This window comes from Chlorocebus sabaeus, chromosome 7 (assembly GCF_047675955.1).
Source record: "Chlorocebus sabaeus isolate Y175 chromosome 7, mChlSab1.0.hap1, whole genome shotgun sequence".
Classification (NCBI taxonomy): Eukaryota; Metazoa; Chordata; class Mammalia; order Primates; family Cercopithecidae; genus Chlorocebus; species Chlorocebus sabaeus.
Window position 1 is genome coordinate 60,475,289 of NC_132910.1, and position 21,580 is coordinate 60,496,868.

A 21,580-nucleotide genomic window follows, 5' to 3' on the forward strand; every position below is an offset into this window, starting at 1 on the left:
ATATGCAACTTCAAACTAAGGCACATCTCAGAAGGTTCTCCTGTTTTGTTCTGTTCTGTTCTGTTCTGTTCTGTTCTGTTCCGTTTTGTGCTTGGGCATCACTCCCTCAGTCACTTTCTTCATTCTGTACTTCCTACCTCACCAGTGGAAGAATTTCCCTTTAGCAGTCCCAGAAATATCACAAAGTGATGGCTTCCTCTCAATGATGACAAGGTCAAGATTTTGGCATGAAATTTCAAGATTGGGCCACAATTTAAATAGTCTAGCTAAGTAAATTAAACTCAGCCTCTAAAAATAATAAGCCTGATGAAAGGCCAAAGGTATAAAAATATTTTTGAAAACAATTGAATGTATTCTTAATTAAAATTTTGATTGTATCTCCCTTAGATTTTTCTTCCCCTGCCAATAAACAGAATATTCAGGCTGACGTGTTCTTTCGAAGACATGGCAAATGAGACAGGAATTACCACCTGTTGTTCTCTTGTCTTTCCTAATGTTACAGTTGGTTCCTGCCATTTCCCATTGCATCCCACAGGCTTCAAGCCAGGACAGCACTCTCACTCTGCCATGGCAATTTTTCTCTCCTTTTGTTTTCCCACCACCATTTCTCTACCCTAATTCTTTTTTTGTTTTTGTTTTTTTTGTTTTTTTTTTTTTTTGAGACAGAGTCTCGCTCTGTCACCCAGGCTGAAGTGCAGTGGCAGGATCTCGACTCACCGCAACCTCCACCTCCCGAGTTCAAGCAATTCTCTTGCCTCAGGCTCCCAAGTAGCTGGGACTACAAGTGCTACGCCCGGCTAGTTTTTGTATTTTTAGTAGAGATAGTATTTCACCATGTTGGCCAGGATGGTCTTGATCTCCTGACCTCATGATCCACTTGCCTCAGCCTCCCAAAGTGCTGGGATTACAGGCGTGAGCCACCGTGCCCGGTCCTTAATTCTTAATTATAAGGAATTACTTTAGGCCGGAAGCTGACTAAAATACCTGTACTGAAAAGAGTATCCTATGTAACCAATTATTTGATGGTTTGGAATGCTACACTGGAGGTTTTTGACACTACCTTTCCATCACTGACTCTTTTGTCAATCAGATTCATGCTAAATTCACAAGCTTATAAAGCATGATAAGAATGCCTGGAAGTTCCTGGTATGTGAAACTGTAAAACCAATAGTGTTGTTATTATTATTATTATGATTACTATTTGTCTCTCTATGTTTGTGTTAAGTAATCCATTTGTGCTAATAAAACCCACTAGTGATCAATAAAGTTTTCTCTGAATATCAACATTTTTCAAGCAAAGTTTAACTGGCTTCTAAGAGATGAAAAGCAAAGCTTCCTCATCCCCCAAAGTCACTGTAGAATTACATTTGAAGTAGGGCCTTGCAACTGACATCCTTTTCCTACAAAGCCAGTCTTGTTTGCCAATTGTGATTTACAGGCTGTGTCTGCTGCAGGGGACTGCTGGACACATTAGTGCAGGTATGCTTATGAAAGGATGCGGCTGTCTGGCATTAAATGACTTTCCAGAGACCCATCTTGTTCAGACCTATAGGAACTGTTCTCCCTGAACATGATCTGTCAATGCATAAGCCATTATTCCACCCATTCTGGAGGGAAGAATCAAAAATATAATCCTGCCCTCCAGTCCCTTCTGTAAATCGTGACGCACCATTAAAATCTGCTGTTTTATACTTTCTTGACTTCTATTTGTTTAATCCACTTCAAATATTTCCAGTTGCAACTATAATTCTACATTTGGGAGTGATACAAAAATAATGGTGGTAATAATGTTCAATTTTGTTAGTGTAAATTGTTTATAAATTGCTGTATTTTCTATCCACAATACGTTCATTATTCATAGGTATTACCAGCTAAAGTATAAATTGGATTTTTTTTTGAACATTTCAAATACAAGTTTTAGTATATTTACTAAAAGGCTTACATTCTCTACATAATATTGAAAGTCGCCAACCCCAAATCAACTTTCACATTTTTAGCATATGCTTCCATTGTAGGCATTAGTGCAACTCATAGCTCTACATTACATGAATAAATAAATCTAAAAATCTTTTATTTGGATTCAGGTAAAAAATAAGCTTGCTTAGATATAAGACAAAGAATAAAACCTTCTGTATAGTTTCATGTTTGAGAGAGGATTATCAATATATTACTTATCAAGGAAGTCTTTAAATTATTTAACCAATATTTTATAAAAAGCAGCACTTGTAAAAATCCAAACAAAAGAAATATAAATGGAATAATATTAAATATACATACACAAATATATTCTCTTTTAATTAAAATATGTCATTCTACTTAATTTCAAGAAAAATGTGAAATAGTGCCCCTAAGCTTGAAAAGATAAGGCATACATCCAGAGATATATGTAACGTGAAAAAGTGAGAAGAATATTGCAGTTTACATAAACAATGAGCACAAAAGTGTGGACAAATGAAATCTCTTTACTCCATAAAATGGAAATAATTATTTATATATCATATGTAAATAATTTCTTCCATATCATAAACAATGCAAATAATTTAAATAATTTAAATAATGTAAATAATTAAATTAAATTAATAAAATAATAAATGATAAATAGTAAACAATAAAATTAATTAAAATAATGTAAATAATCAAATAATTATTTACATATGATGGTCACTGTACTCAAAAGACAAAAAGGAAACCCAATGGTTATTTAAACTGGTTGGCATCATTTTCCAGAATTTCTTGTCAGAGGATGTACTTAGGATTGGATTTTGGCTTTGGTTTTGATTTTAGTATCTCTGTGGTCATTAACAGAATTTTCAGTTAAAGGCTCACATCTCAGGCATTTCACTACTATACTATTTTATATACATAAGCATCTTACACAATGTTCCTTCTTACTTTCATATATTTTGTATAAAAGTTGACTCAACTGAATTACTATATTTATTCCGTAGAGATAGATTTACTTACATAATCTTTTACATTAAAGACATATATGCAAGATTTAAAGTGACATAATATGGGTAGACCCATTATTGCTCATCCTTTCCAAATCTCTCTTTTTTTTCATATTTGATGAGCCCAGCCATTCAACCACTAACTCTGAGATAAAATTCAAAACACTGAATTCCAAAGAAATATTGTCAACACATCTACCATTGTTTGTAAAAAAAAAAAGTTATTTTCTAAATTGACCCATATTAGGACAAATTTACAAATATTCCTGGGTTCAATTCAATGCAACAACTTTTCAGTGTTTCAAAGTACGACAGAGAACACTCAAAAGAGAACTCTGATTAGAAAATATAATAACATTTGCAAATCTTAATGATCTCACTGTTTCCATGCCAGCTTCTGAATCTGGAAAGTGTTAAAATAATTTTCACATAATTTATTTCTTTCCATTGTGTTATATCCATTCCCTTTTCTCAGGCAATACATTCAGCACCCAATGAGTAGTATATTCATTAAGGCTACAGAGAAAGGCAAGGGTTAAACAAATAAGAACATCAAATTAATATCCAAGCCTAAATGCTTTAGCAGAGCCAAAAAATCTGTTTAATCATTCAAGTCAACAAAGGTTAAGATAATAAAATAAACTTCTAAATGCTTTCCTTTTCTGGAACTTAATCTGTCTTGCCAAAGATGTTTTTAAGATGCTATCAGTTTTGCATAGTCCCAGCTGTTATGAAAATTTACTCGAATACACTAGGAGGAGAAAGGAATTTTATGAAAATAGTTAAGCAGAGCTCCTGGGTGGCTTACTGAAACTGTGAGAGCTTAGGACTCATTTAAAACCAGCTGTTGGCTGATGATGTCGAGACCAATAACCACTAAAGCTCCTATTTATCAGGACTCTGTGTTATTTGGCAAGGTGATGGTAACCAACTGATTAGAAGATTAATATATAATCAAAAGATAACTTCATGATGTTTGTTCATTTTATTGCCTAAGTTTGATTAATAAATTTGCCACAATTTCAGAATAACATAGTATTCCATTTTAAAAAGTCATTATTAAATATTAAAACAGCTTTGCTTATTTTTAAGGCTATGTTTTTAAGTCACTAAGACAGAGAAAAGAAATATGAGCCATTATCATCAAAGCCCTGGGTGTCACTGTGATTCCAGGGCTATGGTTCATGATGAGGGCAGAGGCCCTTATGAACTGGGCAAACAAAAAGCCCTCTTTAATGATGAAGAGAGACAGCGGTAGCAGTAGTGGGTGTAGATGACAACAGGAGAAGCATTAAGTCTTGAGACTTTTACAGTTGACATTGAGATTCTGTTACTGATAAAAAAAATGAAGTACATTTTTTTTTTTCAAAGAGAGACTTAGAATAAAAGTGGAATCAACAACATAGCTTATAGGTTATGCAAATTCAGCATTATGAAGAGCAGAAAACAAATTTCATCCATCTGGTTATCCTGGAGAAACAATTACTAATAGCAAGTATATGCAAGATCTTGATATGCAATTTTCTTTTTAAAAAATTTTTAAGACTGATGTGATAATATTTACAATTTTCAAATAGGTGTTATTGAGTTGAGAAGCAAAATCCATATTATAATGAGGTAATTGGGTGTTCTTACAATCCTTGGAGGGGGTCAACATTGCCCTGCCTCTCTTTGCTCCATATAGTGAGTTCTAAGGTATTACTCAGTGATATACAGGTTCTAGGGTATTACTATGTGGCAATCATTCATTCATTTATGTTTTGGGGAGTATTACTATATGGCATTCATCCATTCATTTTTTTCTGTTGGGTTGACAGTGCATGGCCTGCATACACTGAGTCTATCGTAATTGCAAAGAAAAAATATCCACCTATTTATGCTTGTGTTCCCCAGCTTTTTCAATCTTATTCACAGAGGCCTGGGATTTTCAAGTTGAAAGGGTTCCTTGCAGCCATCTGGAGGCAGCTTGATATTGTGGAAAGACAGCAGGATTTGAAATTGGCACTGAGTCCCAACACTGTCTTTGGTAAATGTATGTGAAAGAACTTGAACAAGTCACTTAATCTGCTTGAGTTCAATCCTCATCAGAAATAATAATAATAATAATAATAATAATAATAATAAAGTTGGCCATGTGCAGTGGCTTGCACCTGTAATCCCAGCACTCAGGGTGGCTGAGGTAGGCAGATGACTTGAGTCCAGGAGTTCAAGACCAGCCTGGGCAACATGATGAAACCCTATCTCTACTAAAAATAATAATAATAAAAATAAAAATAGCTGGGCATGGTAGTGTGTGCCTGTAGTCCCAGCTATTGGGGGACTGAGGCAGGAGCATCACCTGAGCCTTGGGAGGTTGAGGCTGCAGTGAGCCATGATTGTGGTTCTGCATTCCAGTCTGGGCAACAGAGTAAGACCCTGTCTTAAAAGAAAAGAAAGAAAGGAAAAGAGAAAAGAAAAGACAAGAAAAGAAAAAAAAGAAAGGAAGAAAAGGAAGGAAGGGAAGGGAAAGGAAGGGAGGAAAAAGGAAAGAGAGAAAGAGAAAGAAAGAAAGAGAGAGAAAGAAAAAGAAAGAGAAAGAAAAAGAAAGAAAAGAAAGAAATAGAAAGAAAGGTTATATTAATACGTGTTCTACTACCTTACAGCATTACTTTGGAGGATAAATGAGAGAACACATGGAAAATGTAATCTGTAAATATCTAGGTTCAAATTCTGGTTCTGTCAGTGAGTGATTATTATTTTGGACAAAATATTTAAATTTTCTAAGTCTTGGTTTCCACACCCATTAAATGAGAATAATAAAAGTAAGTATTTCATAGGGTTGTTGAAATAAGGTGTGACATCATAGAGTGATTGGCATATTTTAGGAACTCAATAAAAGTATCCTTATTATTATTTCAAACAGATATTTCTGTAACCCCTATTATTTCACATTAATGTTGATGACTTTATAACAACTACCTTATTGATAGGGAAGCAGTCTTGTTCACTGAAAACAGCACAAACTAGAAGCTGAGAAAACCAGGTTTGAATCCCATTTCTACCACTTACAAATTGTGTCAACTTGGGCAAGTTACTTTACCCCATATTCCTCATATGAAATATGGGAAGAAAAAGGAGGTATGGTTTGTTGAGAGCTTATTACAGATTTTTCATATATTACTTTAATCCTGATCATAATCATAGAGATAGTGGTAGAGTTAGAATTTGATCCCTGTCCAGCCTGTCTTCAGCCCATGTGGATAATCATTTTACTCGACTGTATCTACTTTTCCTGTCCCTTCGCCCCCCAATAATCTCTCTCTCTGCACTATAGGAAGGCTTAGAGATGATGTGTGCAACTTACCTAGAAAAGTATTCAACAAGTTGTAAGACTAAGTTATCAGCAATTATAATTATTATGTGAGATCTTATTTCCTAGTCCAACTTCCTTATTCAACCTAGGAATCCCTGACAACTTCCTTTTAGCAGGTCGTGCAATCTCTATTTAAATACAAGCTTGGTAAAGTCATAGCCTCAAAACTTTGCAATACAAAGCTATGAGGACGAAATAAAGAGAATCAATTATCTATTAATTTATCTCTATGTGGTGACTGACAGCACAGATAAAGCACCATCCTGACCCTAAGCCTAAAGGCTTAATGAAATACTGTGTTTGGAAGGATGAATTAAAGATTAGTGGCAAATCTGCAATGACATCTCCCCAAGAATCAAGGCGGGAAGTGCAATTCTTATGTCAGGATGCATTCATTTGTGGAAATCTAACACTCAGTGCCTCGTAGAATAAAACCAAATGATAATTGTGGTTGTTATATTATACCTAAAACTGTAGGCCTGAAATTGGTTCAATGTATACTGAAAGAAAGTTAATGCTGAAAAGTTAGCCCACTTTCTCCTGCATTAAATCATATGCCATCAACTGTATTCAAAGATGGTCAACATTTACCTTTTAACGTCTTGCAATCTGACTTCCGCTCTCACTACTTAACAAAATGTATTCCTTTAATAGTACATGACTCCAAAACAGCAAATTCAAAAGCTTTTTAAAAGACCTCATCCCTGAGGCTCTCTTTTTATTGAGAACATTACACTGGCCACTCTTTTTTTTTTTTTTTTAAGTAGTTTTGTCTGTAGTATTCACACATTGCAATGTCCTGCTTCTACCTTCAAATGCTCTCTCTTTTGCTGACAGTCCTTCCTTCCTCATCCCACTCCTTAAGTGTGAGTATTTTTAAAGGTCCTCTTCTAGGGCAGTACTCTTCTTACTCTTTGCCTACCATTTTTCAAATTCTAGGATTTCAATTCTCCCTCTGTGATAGTCATCTATGTAACAGTTACCTCCAGTTATGGCACTGCCTCAGAATTCTAATCTCATGTTTCTGTTTGTTACACTATTCCAATGAAATATCTCATCAAGATCATGAATTCAACATAATTAAAACCCATCTTCTCACTTATCCTCCCAACTTTCTTCTGACCTATTTTATCAAGCATCAAGCCAGAAATGTTAGCCCTATTTTTATCTTCTTTTTCAACTGCATCCCCTACATCCAATTAGCTTCAAGATTTGTCTTGAATTTTCACCTCAGCATCTTTCCATTTCACTTCCTGACTGCTTTTTTAAAAAACTTTAACCTGACTACAACTCCACCCAGGGTCACAGGTCCTCCGTGTAAATTGAATAGGGACGGGATCCATCTTTCACTCTTTGCCTCAAGACTTCTCTCTCACCAAATGCTCCTCTCTCAGTGTCAGCCCTGATTTCCCTCTTTGTCTACTCAGGTGTTTGCTTGGCACTTGTGGTAAACCTTATTGACTGGATGACCTAACTTCCCTTTCAGCCCTATTCCCCTTGTCCCTTCCAGCTTTTGGATGACCGTGTGACACAACCTAGCCAATGAGACATGACCAGAAGTCTACTAAGAAGTTCATAGAGAAAACGTTGCTTTCTTGATTCAGACTTTTCTCTCTCTACCCTTCCTGCTGATATACCTAGATGCAATGGTTGGACTTGAAGCAGCCTTCCTGCAATCATGAGACAAGGCCAAGAGAGTCACAGACTTAGTAACATCATTGAATCAGTAGTAACACCATTTAATTATATAAATAACACTATCAACTACCTTCTCCAAACTTCTTTTTATGTGAGAAAAATAAACTCATATCCTAGCTTTCACGGTGAAATTCAAACTTTTGTCCATATTTTGGTGACCACTTTGGAATCTCTTTCTTGGTTCATCAACTTACGACCTCCCACTCTACCTCTCTCCCTAACGCCCCGCTGAAATTCTCACTCTGACACTGACCTTTTTACTCAGCATATGTCCTTGCCTCCAACAATACCTGATGTTCCACGCTAAGTCAACTCATCCTTTTCACTTACCTCTCCACTGAGGACTGGATATTGTCAATACAGCCTAGATTCTTATGACCTTGTCCTAAATGAGTGACATAGTTTCATGGTCTACTTGGTCACCCTGCTTTCAGTCTCTTCCAATTGTATTCTATAGCAGATACTACCACCAAATATATATATACATATATATGTGTGTGTGTGTGTACATATATATATATATATAAAACATATATATGTATTTAATAATTATTATTTTGAGCCCGAGTCTCTGTCTGTTGCTCTGTTGCCCAGGCTGGAGTGCAATGGTGCTATCTTGGCTCACTGCAACCTCTGCCTGCCAGGTTCAAGTGATTCTCCTGCCTCAGCCTCCCAAGCAGCTGGGATTATAGGCACTCACCACCATGCCTGGCTACTCTTTGTATTTTTAGTAGAGATGGGGTTTCACTATGATGGCCAGGCTGGTCTTGAACTCCTGACCTCCGGTGATCCGCCCACCTCAGCCTTCCAAAGTGCTGGGATTACAGGTGTGAGCCACTGTGTCTGACTTCAAAAATATTTTTATAAGGAACATTTGGTCATCAGCACAGATAGTCTCAAAAGAAGATAAGCACAGATTACTCAAAATTCTCAATGGCTCTCTAATGCCTACCACACTAGACATTCAAAATGCTCCATAATATAACTTCAATCCAAAATTTTCAGTCTATATGACACAATATTTTACTTAACCTATTTATTGGTAAATGGAATATTATTTTCTAGGGTCCTTTTTAAAACTTACTTTTAATTGACAAATACAAATTATATATACATATATTTGTGATATATATATATTGTTTTGAAATATGTATACATCATGAGATGGCTATGATGGCTATATCAGGCTAATTAACATTTGTATTACCTCATATCCTTATCTTTTTTGGTGAGGACACAATGTACTCTCAGCAAATTTCAAGAATACAATATATTGTTATTAACTGTGGTCACATTGCTGTACAGTAGAACTCTATTCGTCTTATGTAACTGGAAGTTTGTATCCTTTGACCAACATCTCCCAAAACCCCTCCCCACCTAGCCATGGGTCACCAGCATTAAATGCTCTACTTCTATGTATTCAACTTTTAAAAATGCCACATGTAAGCGAGATCATGCAGTTATGTATCTTTCTGTGCCTGCCTTATTTCACTTAACATAACGTCCTTCAGGTTCATCCATGCTGTTGCAAATGAAAAGATTCCCTTCTTTTTAAGATTAAATAGTATTCCATTGTGTATACCACATTTTTTTAAAACACAAATGGAATATTATTGTTCCTTAACTAAATCCTGCCATTTTCTACTTGGATCATATTGTTTATACTATTTCCTCTTCCTGGAATATGTAATGTCTTGCTCTTCAGCGTATCCTCTAAAGATTACCCATTTATCAAATTCTAGCTCAAGTGTCACCTCTTCCGCTGCCAGCGCTCATTTAAAATGAAATAATTTTCACTTTTCTAGCACCTCTTGGTATATCTATTTGAGGCATATAACATATAACCACACAGTTTTCTTACTCAGGTACCCATGAAATTATCAGCTTCTTGAGGGTCATAATGATATAACAGTATTTTATTCATACATTCAACAAATGTTTATTGGATATTCACTATTCTATGTGAAGGTGGTATGAACAAGATAGAGAAGAACCTTGCTTTTATGGAATATAGGATCTAAGGAGGGAGGGGGGCATATTTTATAGATAATGAGCAAGTAAATACATAAACAAGATAGAATAATCTCTGCTTTAGATTGAGTAGTTAAAGAAGTTCTCTCAGAGGAGGTGATATTTGAGATGAAGTTTCAAGAATAAGAACCCAATCACAAGAAGACCACAAGAAGACCAGGCAAATGGAAAGCTGTTGAGTTGGGTGAAAGTGCAGTGGAGGACAGTTTGGTCGAGTGTCGTAGGTGGAGGGGAGACTAGTGTGAGATAAGCTGGTGGGAATGGGCAAGAGCTAAGCACAGCAGGTTGGATTTCATTCTAAAGTTTTACACAGGAGTAACATGATCTAATTTACAAGTCAAGTGATCTCTCTGCCTGCTGTGTAGAAAATGGATCATACAGGGTTAAGAGTGGAAATAGAAAGATTAATTGGAAAGCCACTGAAGTAATCAAGAACATGAAAGTAAGTCGAATTTGGTAGTTAGTAGAAGAGAGAGATAAGTGGACACATTTATTGTGTCTATAGTATTAAGCCCAGTATCTTAAAGATGGTAGTTGCTCAATATATACTGCTGAATATATGTCCAAGTACTTAAAAATAGTCTCACATTCTTAATTTCTATATGATCTTCAAGTTTTTCCTGCTTTGATTTACCTCTTACGGCTTAATTTATTCCCACTGGATACTTGGGGAGTCAAAGAGATAAAACTTTCAAATATTCAAGAAAATGATAAAGGTCTCATAATGGAAATTCACCTGACAAAGAGCTGACATGATGGAGTTTGGAGTTCATATTGTTAATTGTGGGAAGAAATAAACTATTGGAAACAAATGGTAAAAAGCGTAATTCAAAATCTGCAACAGGATGAAAATGGACAGGGTATTGGAATAGAAACTCTAGATTTTAAAAAAGAGAGCCTTTGGTCATTATCAGCAAGAACACTGTGCCTAAACAGAGAATGTGGGTAAAATTAATTTTCATTAAAATTGGAGATGTTTCCAACTCTTTCTTTTGATGTTTTTTGAAATATAGAACCTTCATCTTACTATCTTGATATGATCAATTTCCTAATATGTAGTTAATACTATCTTACTAGATAGTAATGTTTATAAAATTCTAAGGGCACTGAATGAGACCTGCTTGGAATCTGAGAAAAGACAGGTGAGTCAGTGGGTTTTCATTCTCTTTCGCCTCTACCTTCCAGGACATTTAGATTTGTACCCATGAAGATTCATCCTGTATTAGGAATCCAATCCAAATTCCTTCAATACAAAGCAAAATACAAAGGAAAATGAGATCACTTTTTGCCACTTTCCACCTGAAATGCTAAATGGGCTCTGAATTGAGTGATACTTGGCCCCATTCAGTGTGAAAACTGGCTGAAATCTGTATGAAAGGCAGTCTGGGTTTGTCGAAGTAGTTCATGAACTTTGGCCAAACTTTCAAGGAACCTGGTCCAAGTCTTGGTTTGTAATGCAACATGAAACCAGGTGAATTTCAGATGGTTTCAGGTTTCATCCTGAAAATTTGGCCTAGCTTTATAATCAATCATCACTCTTTGTAACGATGAAAGCCAACACACCTTTTTGAAAATGAGGACTGCATGCATACTGATGACAGCTAAGTTGTGAACCACCCTTCACTTCCTTTGCCAAAAGAAGATTTCTCAGAATGGAAACAGTTTCCCTCTTACCTGGAAAGGGGAAGTTGAGTGATTTTGATATTGCGTGTAGAAAGAAATGATACTTGATATGAAGAGACATGTCATGTGAAATAATCACCACATACAGAGCAAATGGCTGTATTCTAATCACTTAAGGTTATAAGAGTCTTATTTTCTTCACATCCATGACAGTGGATAACGTGGTGTTTAATCTCCTAAAATGAGCTTCTGGCCATGAAGCTAGTCATCAGCCAGAGTAACTGCCATGAGAAACAAAATGCTGTGAAGCATAACCAGTATTTCTATATGAAGAAGTGGCTGAAGAACAAAAGGGAAAGTACAACAAATCAGAGCATAACTGTTATCTAGTTTAAGAAACATGAGGAGATAATGCAACTACAAACCTTTCAAGTTTGCATCAACTGCATCTTTTGCAAAAATATCTCTATGCAGTATAAATGCATTTAATAAGCAACCAAGCACAGTGAATTTTACAGAAAGACCTACATAGTTTCTGTTTTCAACCTGAAAGTTTTAAATAAGCCTTTCCACTGTAAAAAATTACTCTATTCAACCAAATACTTGCTTTTGTGCATAGTGACATGAGAAAATTGAGAGGTATGTTGAATGGAGCCACTACATCATTGAAACAGTATGTCTGAACATTTGGGTAATAAGGCACAGATGTGAAGTAGAGGACTTGGCACTACCAAGGTAACAACAAAGCATTCACCATTGTGTTATAATGGCTAAAAGGGCCACATCTGAGAAGCTTAAAAGAATGCTCCCTCCTCCCTGCAGTGCTAAATTGTATTACACCTTTTATCTGCTTAAAAATCTACAAAAACTAGAAATTCAAACAAGTATTATGCAAACTTATGGCAAAGAACAAATATGTAAAATGCATTGATAATTTTATCTGCAAAAAAAAAAAAAAAGTTTATGCAATAGCACGTAAAGTGTAACTGCAGCAAAAGGGCAAATTCAATAGAAATCCATATGGCCTCTATGTTGCGAAACAATTCATGCAAATCTGAAGGACTCAACAGTCACTGGCAAGGTGGCTGCTATTGACTCTTAGATGTGATTCTGGCCCTTACTCAGTACGTCTAATTATTGTGGAATTTTCTATTTATAGGCATCAAGTAAAGATAATGCAACAGAATACATCCAAATTGTTAATTAGTTTTTTTCACTTACAAGTGGTATGGTGTTTTTGCCAGCCATTACTGAACCATGTGGCACAAAGGCAATTATGAAGCTGGGGTACTTCCATTCAATAAATATGGAGTTAGAAACTAATCTTCTGCCCAGGATAGGTAGAGCACAACTTACCCGAGGTCCCTGATCACCTTGTTCTCCCTGTAGAATAGAAAGGTGAGATAACAGTTTTAGCCAAAATGTATACATGATGCGCATTCAAAAGATCAAAATATAACACAGTATAGGTCATGCCAATATGGATCTCCACTAACTTTATTTCTGGTATGCATTTTCTTACCTTATCACCTTTTGGACCAGGAGGGCCCTGAAAAAACAAAAAGAAAAATATTTTAATTTAAAAAAGATATTGTAAACTGAATAGATCAGTCAGGTTAGTTGAAAGATTCATTCAAAGAATACGGAGATAGCTGTCAATAAGGTTTCTCAAGAAATTTTGGTTTCTAAACTATGATCATATTAGAATGTGAAACATATAACCATATATGTTTGTTCATAAATACCTGTACATATCATGTCATAAGTACATAATATGCTGAATAAATTTTCACGAACTCAACACATATATGCAAGTAGAACCCGGTTAAAGAAACCGAACATTACTCACAAGTTAGAAGCTCCTGTTGGGACATTTCCTTGTCACTACCCTCCACCAACAGTAACCACTATTCTGACCCCTGACAATATAGATTAGCTTGCCTGTTTTTGTACTTTATGTACATAAAATCACAGAGTCTGGCCTCTTTTGCTTAATTAGTGTGAAATTCATCCAAATTTTGTGTGTAGTGGTAGATTGTTCTTACTGCTTTATAATACTCCACTGTGTGAATATATCATCATTTACTTCTTCATTCTACTGTTGGTAGCCATTTGTTTCCAGGAATTTCTAGGTCTTCGCTATTATAAAAATATTGCTATGGCCAGGTGCAGTGGCTCATGCCTGTAATCCTAGCACTTGAGGAGGCCAAATCAAGTGGATCACCTGACATCAGGAGTTCAAGACCAGCCTGGCCAACATGGTTGAAACCCCATCTCTACTAAAAATACAAAAATTAGCTGGGTGTGGTGGCGCATGCCTGTGATCCCAGCTACTTCGGAGGCTGAGGCAGGAGAATCGCTTGAACCCGGGAGGTGGAGGTTGAGGTGAGCCGAGATTGTGCCACTGCATTCCAGCCTGGGGGATAGAGCAAGACTGTCTCCAAAAAAAAAAAAAAAAAAAAAAAAAAAAGGTGCTACAAACATAGTAATTCACATCTTTTGTGAAAAATTATATTCATTTCTTTCTGCTGGGTGTATATCTAGACAAGGAACTGTTTAGGTTATAGACTATACATATGTTCAGTTTTAGAAGATGCTACCAAATGGTTTTTCAAAGTGATTCTTACCATTTAAGCCCCGACAGTGATGTACAGAATTTCAGTTGCCCCATATTACCAATACTTGATATTTTTTATCTTTTTCATTTTAGGCATTCTGGTGGTGATGTAGTAATTTCGCTTCATGTTTTAATATGTATTTACCCAGTGATCAGTAAATTGAACTCCCTTTTAATACACTTATTGACCATTTTGCATCCTTTTTCATAGTGTCTTTTCATACCTTTTGTCCTTGGCCTACTGAATCGTCCTGTTGATTTGCTAGAGTTCTTTATCTATTATATATTGTACATTGTACATATGTATGTAGGTAGATGTAGAGTTATTTATATATTTTGAATGAGTCTTTTGTCAGATATATTTACCACAAATATATCCTCCCACTTTGTTTACTGCCTTTACATTCTCTTAGAGGTGTTTTTGATGAATACCTCTGAGTTCTTAATTTTAATAAAACTCAATTTAACATTTTTTATCCTTTATAGTTGTCCCTTTTTATATTCCACTTAAGAAATCTTTGCCTACTTCAATGTCATAAAGAGGGCTATGTTTAGTTTAAAAGCTAAAAGCTTCATTATTTTATCTTTCATATTTAAATCTGAATTTATTAAGAACTGATTTTGTGTATGATGTGAGGTAAAAGTCAAGATGTTTTTTTAAAATGTGGATATCAAATTAACCAAACACCATTTCTTGAAAATGTACCTTTTCCCCATTATAGTACAGTATTACTTTTGTCATAAGTGATGCTATATATGTGGCTTTTTACAGGAATTTCTATTTTGTTGGGCAGCTGTCTATTCCTGGGCCTCACTGAGATCTTCTTTACCTTTGAACAGAAATACTAATGCTAGAGGCACTGATTATGTTATGTTTTCTAGCTCTTAAAGATAAAGTCATGTTTTGGTTTCAGCCCACCTGAGGAGCTGGAGCATTTCAGAGTCACCTTCTCTCACCTCCATTTTCAGCAGGGCTGAGGAAAAAGGACAAGGCTGGACAGGAAATGGGCCCAGGTTCTAGCAAAGTACCCCATCCTAGGTGTCAGTGGAGACTCTATGTCGCTGCAGGTGGGAATGTAGCAATGCTCCACCTTCTAAAACATTTCCTTCTGCTAAGTACCAGCTACAGAAGAACTGCACCAAATTCTCATTCTCAGTGTGGCCCTTCTGGTAACAGCTGTGAAATTATCATAAAATTACGAATAACTACACCATGTCCTATGCTTTGTATCTTTTACCATTGATAAAAAACTTTTGCACCTGTTATTGCATTTAATCTTTTCCACAATCCAATGAGGAAAGTATTATGAAAATCCTTTTACAGACACCAAAAATGAAACTCAAAGACTATCAATGTTAGGCTTCTTGCGAGTTAGCCAGGACTTTAACCCAGTATGTGTGACTTTGAATGCAGAGGTTTTGACACAAAATATTTGGAACACAGCTCTGGAACTAGAGTCTCAGAAAGAAGGATACCTGTCTGGTGCCTACCTTCCACAAGCGCCATCTAAAATGCCTCCCCGTTGCATTTTCCATAGTGTCACAGACACTGGTCCCAACGTCTCAAGTTCAAAATGAGAGAAAGGAGAATTGAGGAGGAGTGAGGAGGGGGAGAAGGGACTAAGATAATGGAATCAACTTTATAAAACCTTTTTATCTCTTACCCCCAAAATCATTTTGCCATTTAAAAGAGGAAAGAGAAAAAATTTTGTTTTCAATAAATTTTTAACATTTTTATTGTTTTCCGTGAATCAAGTAGTAATTAGTGAGTACGGTCTATGTGTTCATCTCTGGAAAATTAAGTTTAAGGACTTTATTTAATTATTTTTAACAAATGCAAAATGCTTACTAAGGTTATACAAGTAGCATTTTATTTGCGGTGGGGCAGACGAAAGCCAAAGAAAAGAATAATGAGAGGATATCACCAAATTTAAAAAATACAATCGAGGTTCTAGTCTTGATTTAAGTAGCATGTTAACTTTATTTTGATTTTTACACACATTTGTTGAATGTTTATACAGTGTGGCAACATTGTAAGCACTGGTGGGACACATATGTTGGGAAAGGTTGATTTAGAAAGACATGGTCCCTGTCCTGGAAAAGCTAAATAGCCTAGTGTCTAAGGCAAACAGTTTCCACATACTAGCATTAAGAAAAAATGACCTCCAGAAAATTCAGTTACATCAAGGTCAACTGTTACTATGGACATTTCCCCAGCCTCCATATCCACCCCCTTCCCAGGTTCCTCTTTAAACTTTTGTTTGCTTTTGCCAGTGAGATTTCAGAGGCCACATCTCCCATTGTACCAGTCCTCTAAAGGCACCTTGTTAGGTTACACAGCATCTTTAAGGACAAAGTTTTTGTGAAGTTATTTGACAGGAACAGAGACAACCCTTTTCCTCAAAGTCCAATTACTCATGCCAAATCCACATGTCAACTAGAGCTCTTTAGCCAGCTTACCCTGAGCAAGGATGCTTAATTCATGAACACATGAAAATTTGCACCCACAATTGAGCAATAAATATTGCTGCCTCAAAAGAGGGTGTTTCTGAGCAGACAGTATGGCGTCCTGGCACCTGCCAGCTTAGGAAAGAAGCAAAGCCGAGGTCAACCTCCACACACAGCTGCAGGGGCTGCTTCGGACGCTCCAGCCCCCACTTGTGCACTTGGGATTAACAGCAGGTGTTTTCTTCTGCTCTGACTGAAATCCCACTCTTCTTTCTGAATTGGACCCTCTTCACTGAAAATATGGGTTGAATGTGCAGAACAAAGTGGGTTACCTTAGTAAACACAGATAGTATAATATTTCCAAAATTTAGAAGCCATACTTTTTTTCTAGGTCAAAAAATTACAAATGAAAGAAAGGTTTATTTGATCATTAGCCTTTAAAATTAAAATTGGGGTATTAATGATTTTTTTCTATCTTTAGCATTAAAAAAAAGCTAACTAGTATTAACTAAAGGATAGGCAGCAATAAAAATTAATGGCTATTTGAATTACAAATTATTTTTCAATGGCACATTGCTGTTTTCAACTAAACCAAGCTCAACAATCTAATATTTAGTAGACATATTTATTGTTCAGGTGACAGTACCAATGGCTGGTTGGTAACTATTCGATGATAAAACTTTGTTGCTCCAACAAGGTTAGGGTCAATGGAAAGGAAAGATGGTAAAATCAGCAGTCATAGGGAAGTGAATAGTGAGTCACAGCTCTATAGAAGGCCCTTTTGGGGACTCTTGTCCTGGTTTGGTCTAGAATCCAATAGTCAGGTCTTTTATAAGCCCCACTTTAATAAATAAGTAGGAATATTTGAAATGATCTTTTGAATTACTTGTGTGTAATTAATCCTAAAGTTAATTGCAGAAATAAGTACTTAAGGGTGCTAATAAAGTTTTTATTTATTATTGTTGTTAGTAATTAGAACATTTATTTTAGGGCATTGTTGGAATGTTATTAACTTCCTACCAAAGGATTTATAAATTTCCATGGCAAACTTCAAATTAGCCCCTGTTCAAATGGCTTTACATTCAGAATCTGCAGGAACCACCCTTCTATTTGTAAAAAGTCTTTAATGTGGGTTTTGGCCTATACCAATTTAAGTCTCCTCAAACCTACTTCTGTTTAAGTAACTAAGGTTTTAGCTTTTTTCCTATCCTCTATTGTCTATTTCAATTAAATGATAAAACCAAACTGAAAACAAAGAGAGGCACAATGAATGACTTTCAGGAAAATATTGAATTTCAATCTACATAACAGCAATGGAAATACAGCTGGAAAAGAGAGATATATTCACAGGCCCGGAGTAACCCAATCATGGTCCTTTATTTACTGGAAGTATAAATTATACTTGCTTTGAACTGGAAAAAACCAAGGAGGGAATAGTTTTTAAAAGATGACAATCATGAAAACAAAATTAAATTGTGCTTGAGGTAGAAAAAAGTGGAAAAGGAGCAAATATTGGGAATTCTTGGCAGCCCGAGCTCCTGGAACAAGAACGGGGTTATGACTTTTATCCCAGGAAAGTATAGATAAGTTTATTTTTATTCATGAAATATAACGAAATCTCTTCTGATTCATCTATTCACTGTTGTAGAAATGAGGACAAGCAAGCTTCATTCTCTAAGCATTTTCTGGCTCACTATCAGCCAGGCGGTGTACGCTGAGTCTGGAGGAGGGACATGTAAATATAATCACAATCAGTGGACTAAATACGGTGTTGTGGGAGTTCAGAGCAGAAAGAGGACGGAGAGCTGGAGTTGAAAAGATGCTATTGGAACTGGCTCTTGAAAGGTGTCCAGGAAACAAGGGGATGGAGGGAGGAGGAGAGAAGCAGGCCGGGGAGAAGGGATGCACATGACCAGTTGTGAGAAAACACCACGTTGTCAGAGAAAGCAGTTCAGGGTGGTAAGAACATGTGGAGAGTGGAGATAGAAAATAGCAGGAAAGAGATTTCAAAGTCTGGTTAACCACACTTGGGTGTTTGGGCTGGATTCTGTCATCAATGTAACAAGGAATGCGGAGATGCAGTGTGCTCTGTTTTGTGGAACTCAGAACATGAGGTGTTCCGGATTCTTAGGAAGTGTTTGCCTTGGTCCAAGAGAGAGATGGTAAAGCTTTGAATTAACGTTGTCCTAGTGGAGGCACAGGGAAAGTTCTAGATTCAGGAGACATTTCTCAGGTAAAAGTCAACAAGACTAGTTAACTGATTGGACATGGGGGCCACTAACAGGTGTCAACATGTTTTAACAAGTCCTACTCATTTCAAGGTTCAGAATTTAGTGCATTTGCAGACAAACATTGGCCTAAGCTGGTTCAACACAGATAAACACAGCAGTTCCACAGCTAAGTGAATCATACAGAGTTTAAATCTGGTTTTAGGGTTATATTTCAAATCCACAGTGTTGGCAGCTTCGGCTGGCCTAATTGGAAATAGCTGAGGAGAGAGAAAACATTCTCTATCATCACCATTGAGCAGAAGCAGCACAGAGGTAGTCATAACTGCCTCCCCTCAGAAGCCACCATTCTTCTGTGTTAACTTCTGAATACAGGACATCTTTATCACATTTTCTTTCCTCTACTTTTTCAACTGTAAACTGAATATGGAATTATTCTATTTTAAACTCCACAAGTTTCCTAGTCTTTTAAAGATAAAGAAGATAGTCTACTGTACAAGCTGTTCTCTAGCAGCACAGCACAACCTCAATGGTCACCGCACGCCTGATGTGGGTCTTCTCCCTGATGTGCTCAGGCACAAGCAAACGTTATCCATGTTCACAATCTCCCAGGAAGGAAAGAAGCGGAATATCCAGTTTTTCTCTTGTACAACTAGGATAGAAGCTTCAATTCTACTGCCTACTCCCTAAATTGCATGATGAACTTGGCTCATAGTGCCAATGACACACATATGCAAACCCCACACTTATAAGGAAACTGAATTTGGTACCACAGTTTCTTAGCAGGTATCCAAAACTGCAGAAAATCACATAGCAAATAGTATTAACAATTGAAAATCTAGTGTTTTACTTTAAAAATAGGGATCCTAGGTATTTAGGTGAGGATACATCCACTCCTGAAAAAAGTGTTTTATGTAGTACAGGTTTACCTCCAACTAGAATGTGAACATGTGTTCTTCCGAGTATTTACTTTCACCTTAAATTCATACACAGTTTTCTGTTTTACTGGCATATACTTTTTAGAGACATTTCTTCTTCAAACCACTATATTGTTTTATTGACTTTCAACTTTGCAAATAGCTTCAACTACAAATGTGAAAATTTTAAAGTTAAAATAATGTTTTCTGAAAAAACTGATGTAAAATCATAGGAGTTGCCCTATAGTAAGTATAGATAAATTGTGTGTGTGGAACTTGTGTTTAATATCTTTTTAAATGCTTCAGTAAAAAGTTAAAAAAAGTGAAAGTATAATTTGAGAGTTACTTTAAAATGCAGTACATGAAATAAAGTATCTTGGTAGTTAAGAGCTTGAGTTTTGGAGTCAAATAGATGCAGATTGAAATCCTGGCTGTAATCACCTGCGTGATCTTTAAATGGTTAACTAATCTCTTTGTTCCTCAATTTCTTAATCTGTAAAATGTGGAAAATAATGCCCACTGTTTGGCTAAAATAAAATATTATACATGAAGCAACTTATAAAATGCCTGTCCTACCAATAGTATAATAGTAATTATCAAGTATACACTCCATATTTTTAATATTTTAATTATGATAAACATAAAATAAAATTTCTTTTTCAGATACTTGACTTGAGGATAAAGAAATACAATAGATTTCCTGGCTAGGTGTGGTGGCTCACGCAGCACTTTGGGAGGCTGAGGCAGGCGGATCATGAGGTCAGGAGTTCGAGACCAGCTTGACCAACATGGTGAAACCCCATCTCTACTAAAAATACAAAAATTAGCCGGGCGTGGTGGTGGGCGCCTATAATACCAGCTACTTAGGGGGCTGAGGCAGGAGAATCCCTTGAACTGGAGAGGCAGAGGTTGCAGTGAGCTGAGATCGTGCCACTGCACTTCAGCCTGGGCAACAGAGCGAGACTCTGTCTCAAAAAACACACACACACAAACAAAATAAAACAAAACAAAAAGGAAACACAATCGATTTCCTAAACCAAAAGAAAATGCCTTGGGAAATGTCCTGGGGGATGGTTGAAAATATTTTGAGAATATGAAGGTCTAATATAGTCTACCTCTATCATTCAAGAGCTATTACCAAACAAAACAAATAAACTTCCTCGTAGTTTTAACCACATTACTTTTATGAATAAAATAGACTAAACATCAGACCCTAAAACCACCTAGTCACCCTTAGCATAGAGTAGGTGTCCAACCAGTTCTTGCTGAAATGAAAGGCCCAGAAAGAAAAGAATGCAATAAAACTCTCAGTGTTCAAAGCAGCAACGTATAAAGAATTATAGAAGAACCAGATTCAATGTTGCTGCAAAAGAACCGTGTTTATTATAGTGTCAAACTCTGCTAAGCCAGGGAAGGGAATTATAGCTATAAACAGATTTATAGCTTCAGACTTTACACCTTTCAGTGTGCACTGAAGATTAAAAGAGACCAAGCAGAGGGGGTGGGTATAAGCAGAAACTTTTAAAATATCAAAACCAGCCTCACTTACTAGAAAACAAATTTTTATGGCTATTATTTTCTGGGCATTTTCTACAGTAAGATCCTAACTATAAGGTTTTTTGTGATGTCCATCTGAGCCCTGAACAAGGGACTATATGTGCCCATGATCAGTCTTAAATCATAAGCAGCTGCCATAAGGAAGCAATTAGTGGGTC

At 36.2% G+C, this 21,580-nt stretch overlaps 1 protein-coding gene across 2 annotated transcripts in view; it reads right to left on the reverse strand.

Moving 5' to 3' along the window:
- The window catches only part of COL25A1 (collagen type XXV alpha 1 chain), a 512,691-nt gene that overhangs the window by 163,469 nt on the left and 327,642 nt on the right, over window positions 1-21,580 (reverse strand). For both annotated transcript variants that reach the window (XM_007999508.3, XM_007999509.3), the window contains exons 6-7: window positions 13,178-13,204; window positions 13,012-13,038 (exon numbers count right to left, since the gene is read on the reverse strand). In XM_007999508.3, coding sequence (XP_007997699.3) covers window positions 13,012-13,038; window positions 13,178-13,204 — 54 coding nt within the window. The remainder of the gene's footprint in view (window positions 1-13,011; window positions 13,039-13,177; window positions 13,205-21,580) is intronic.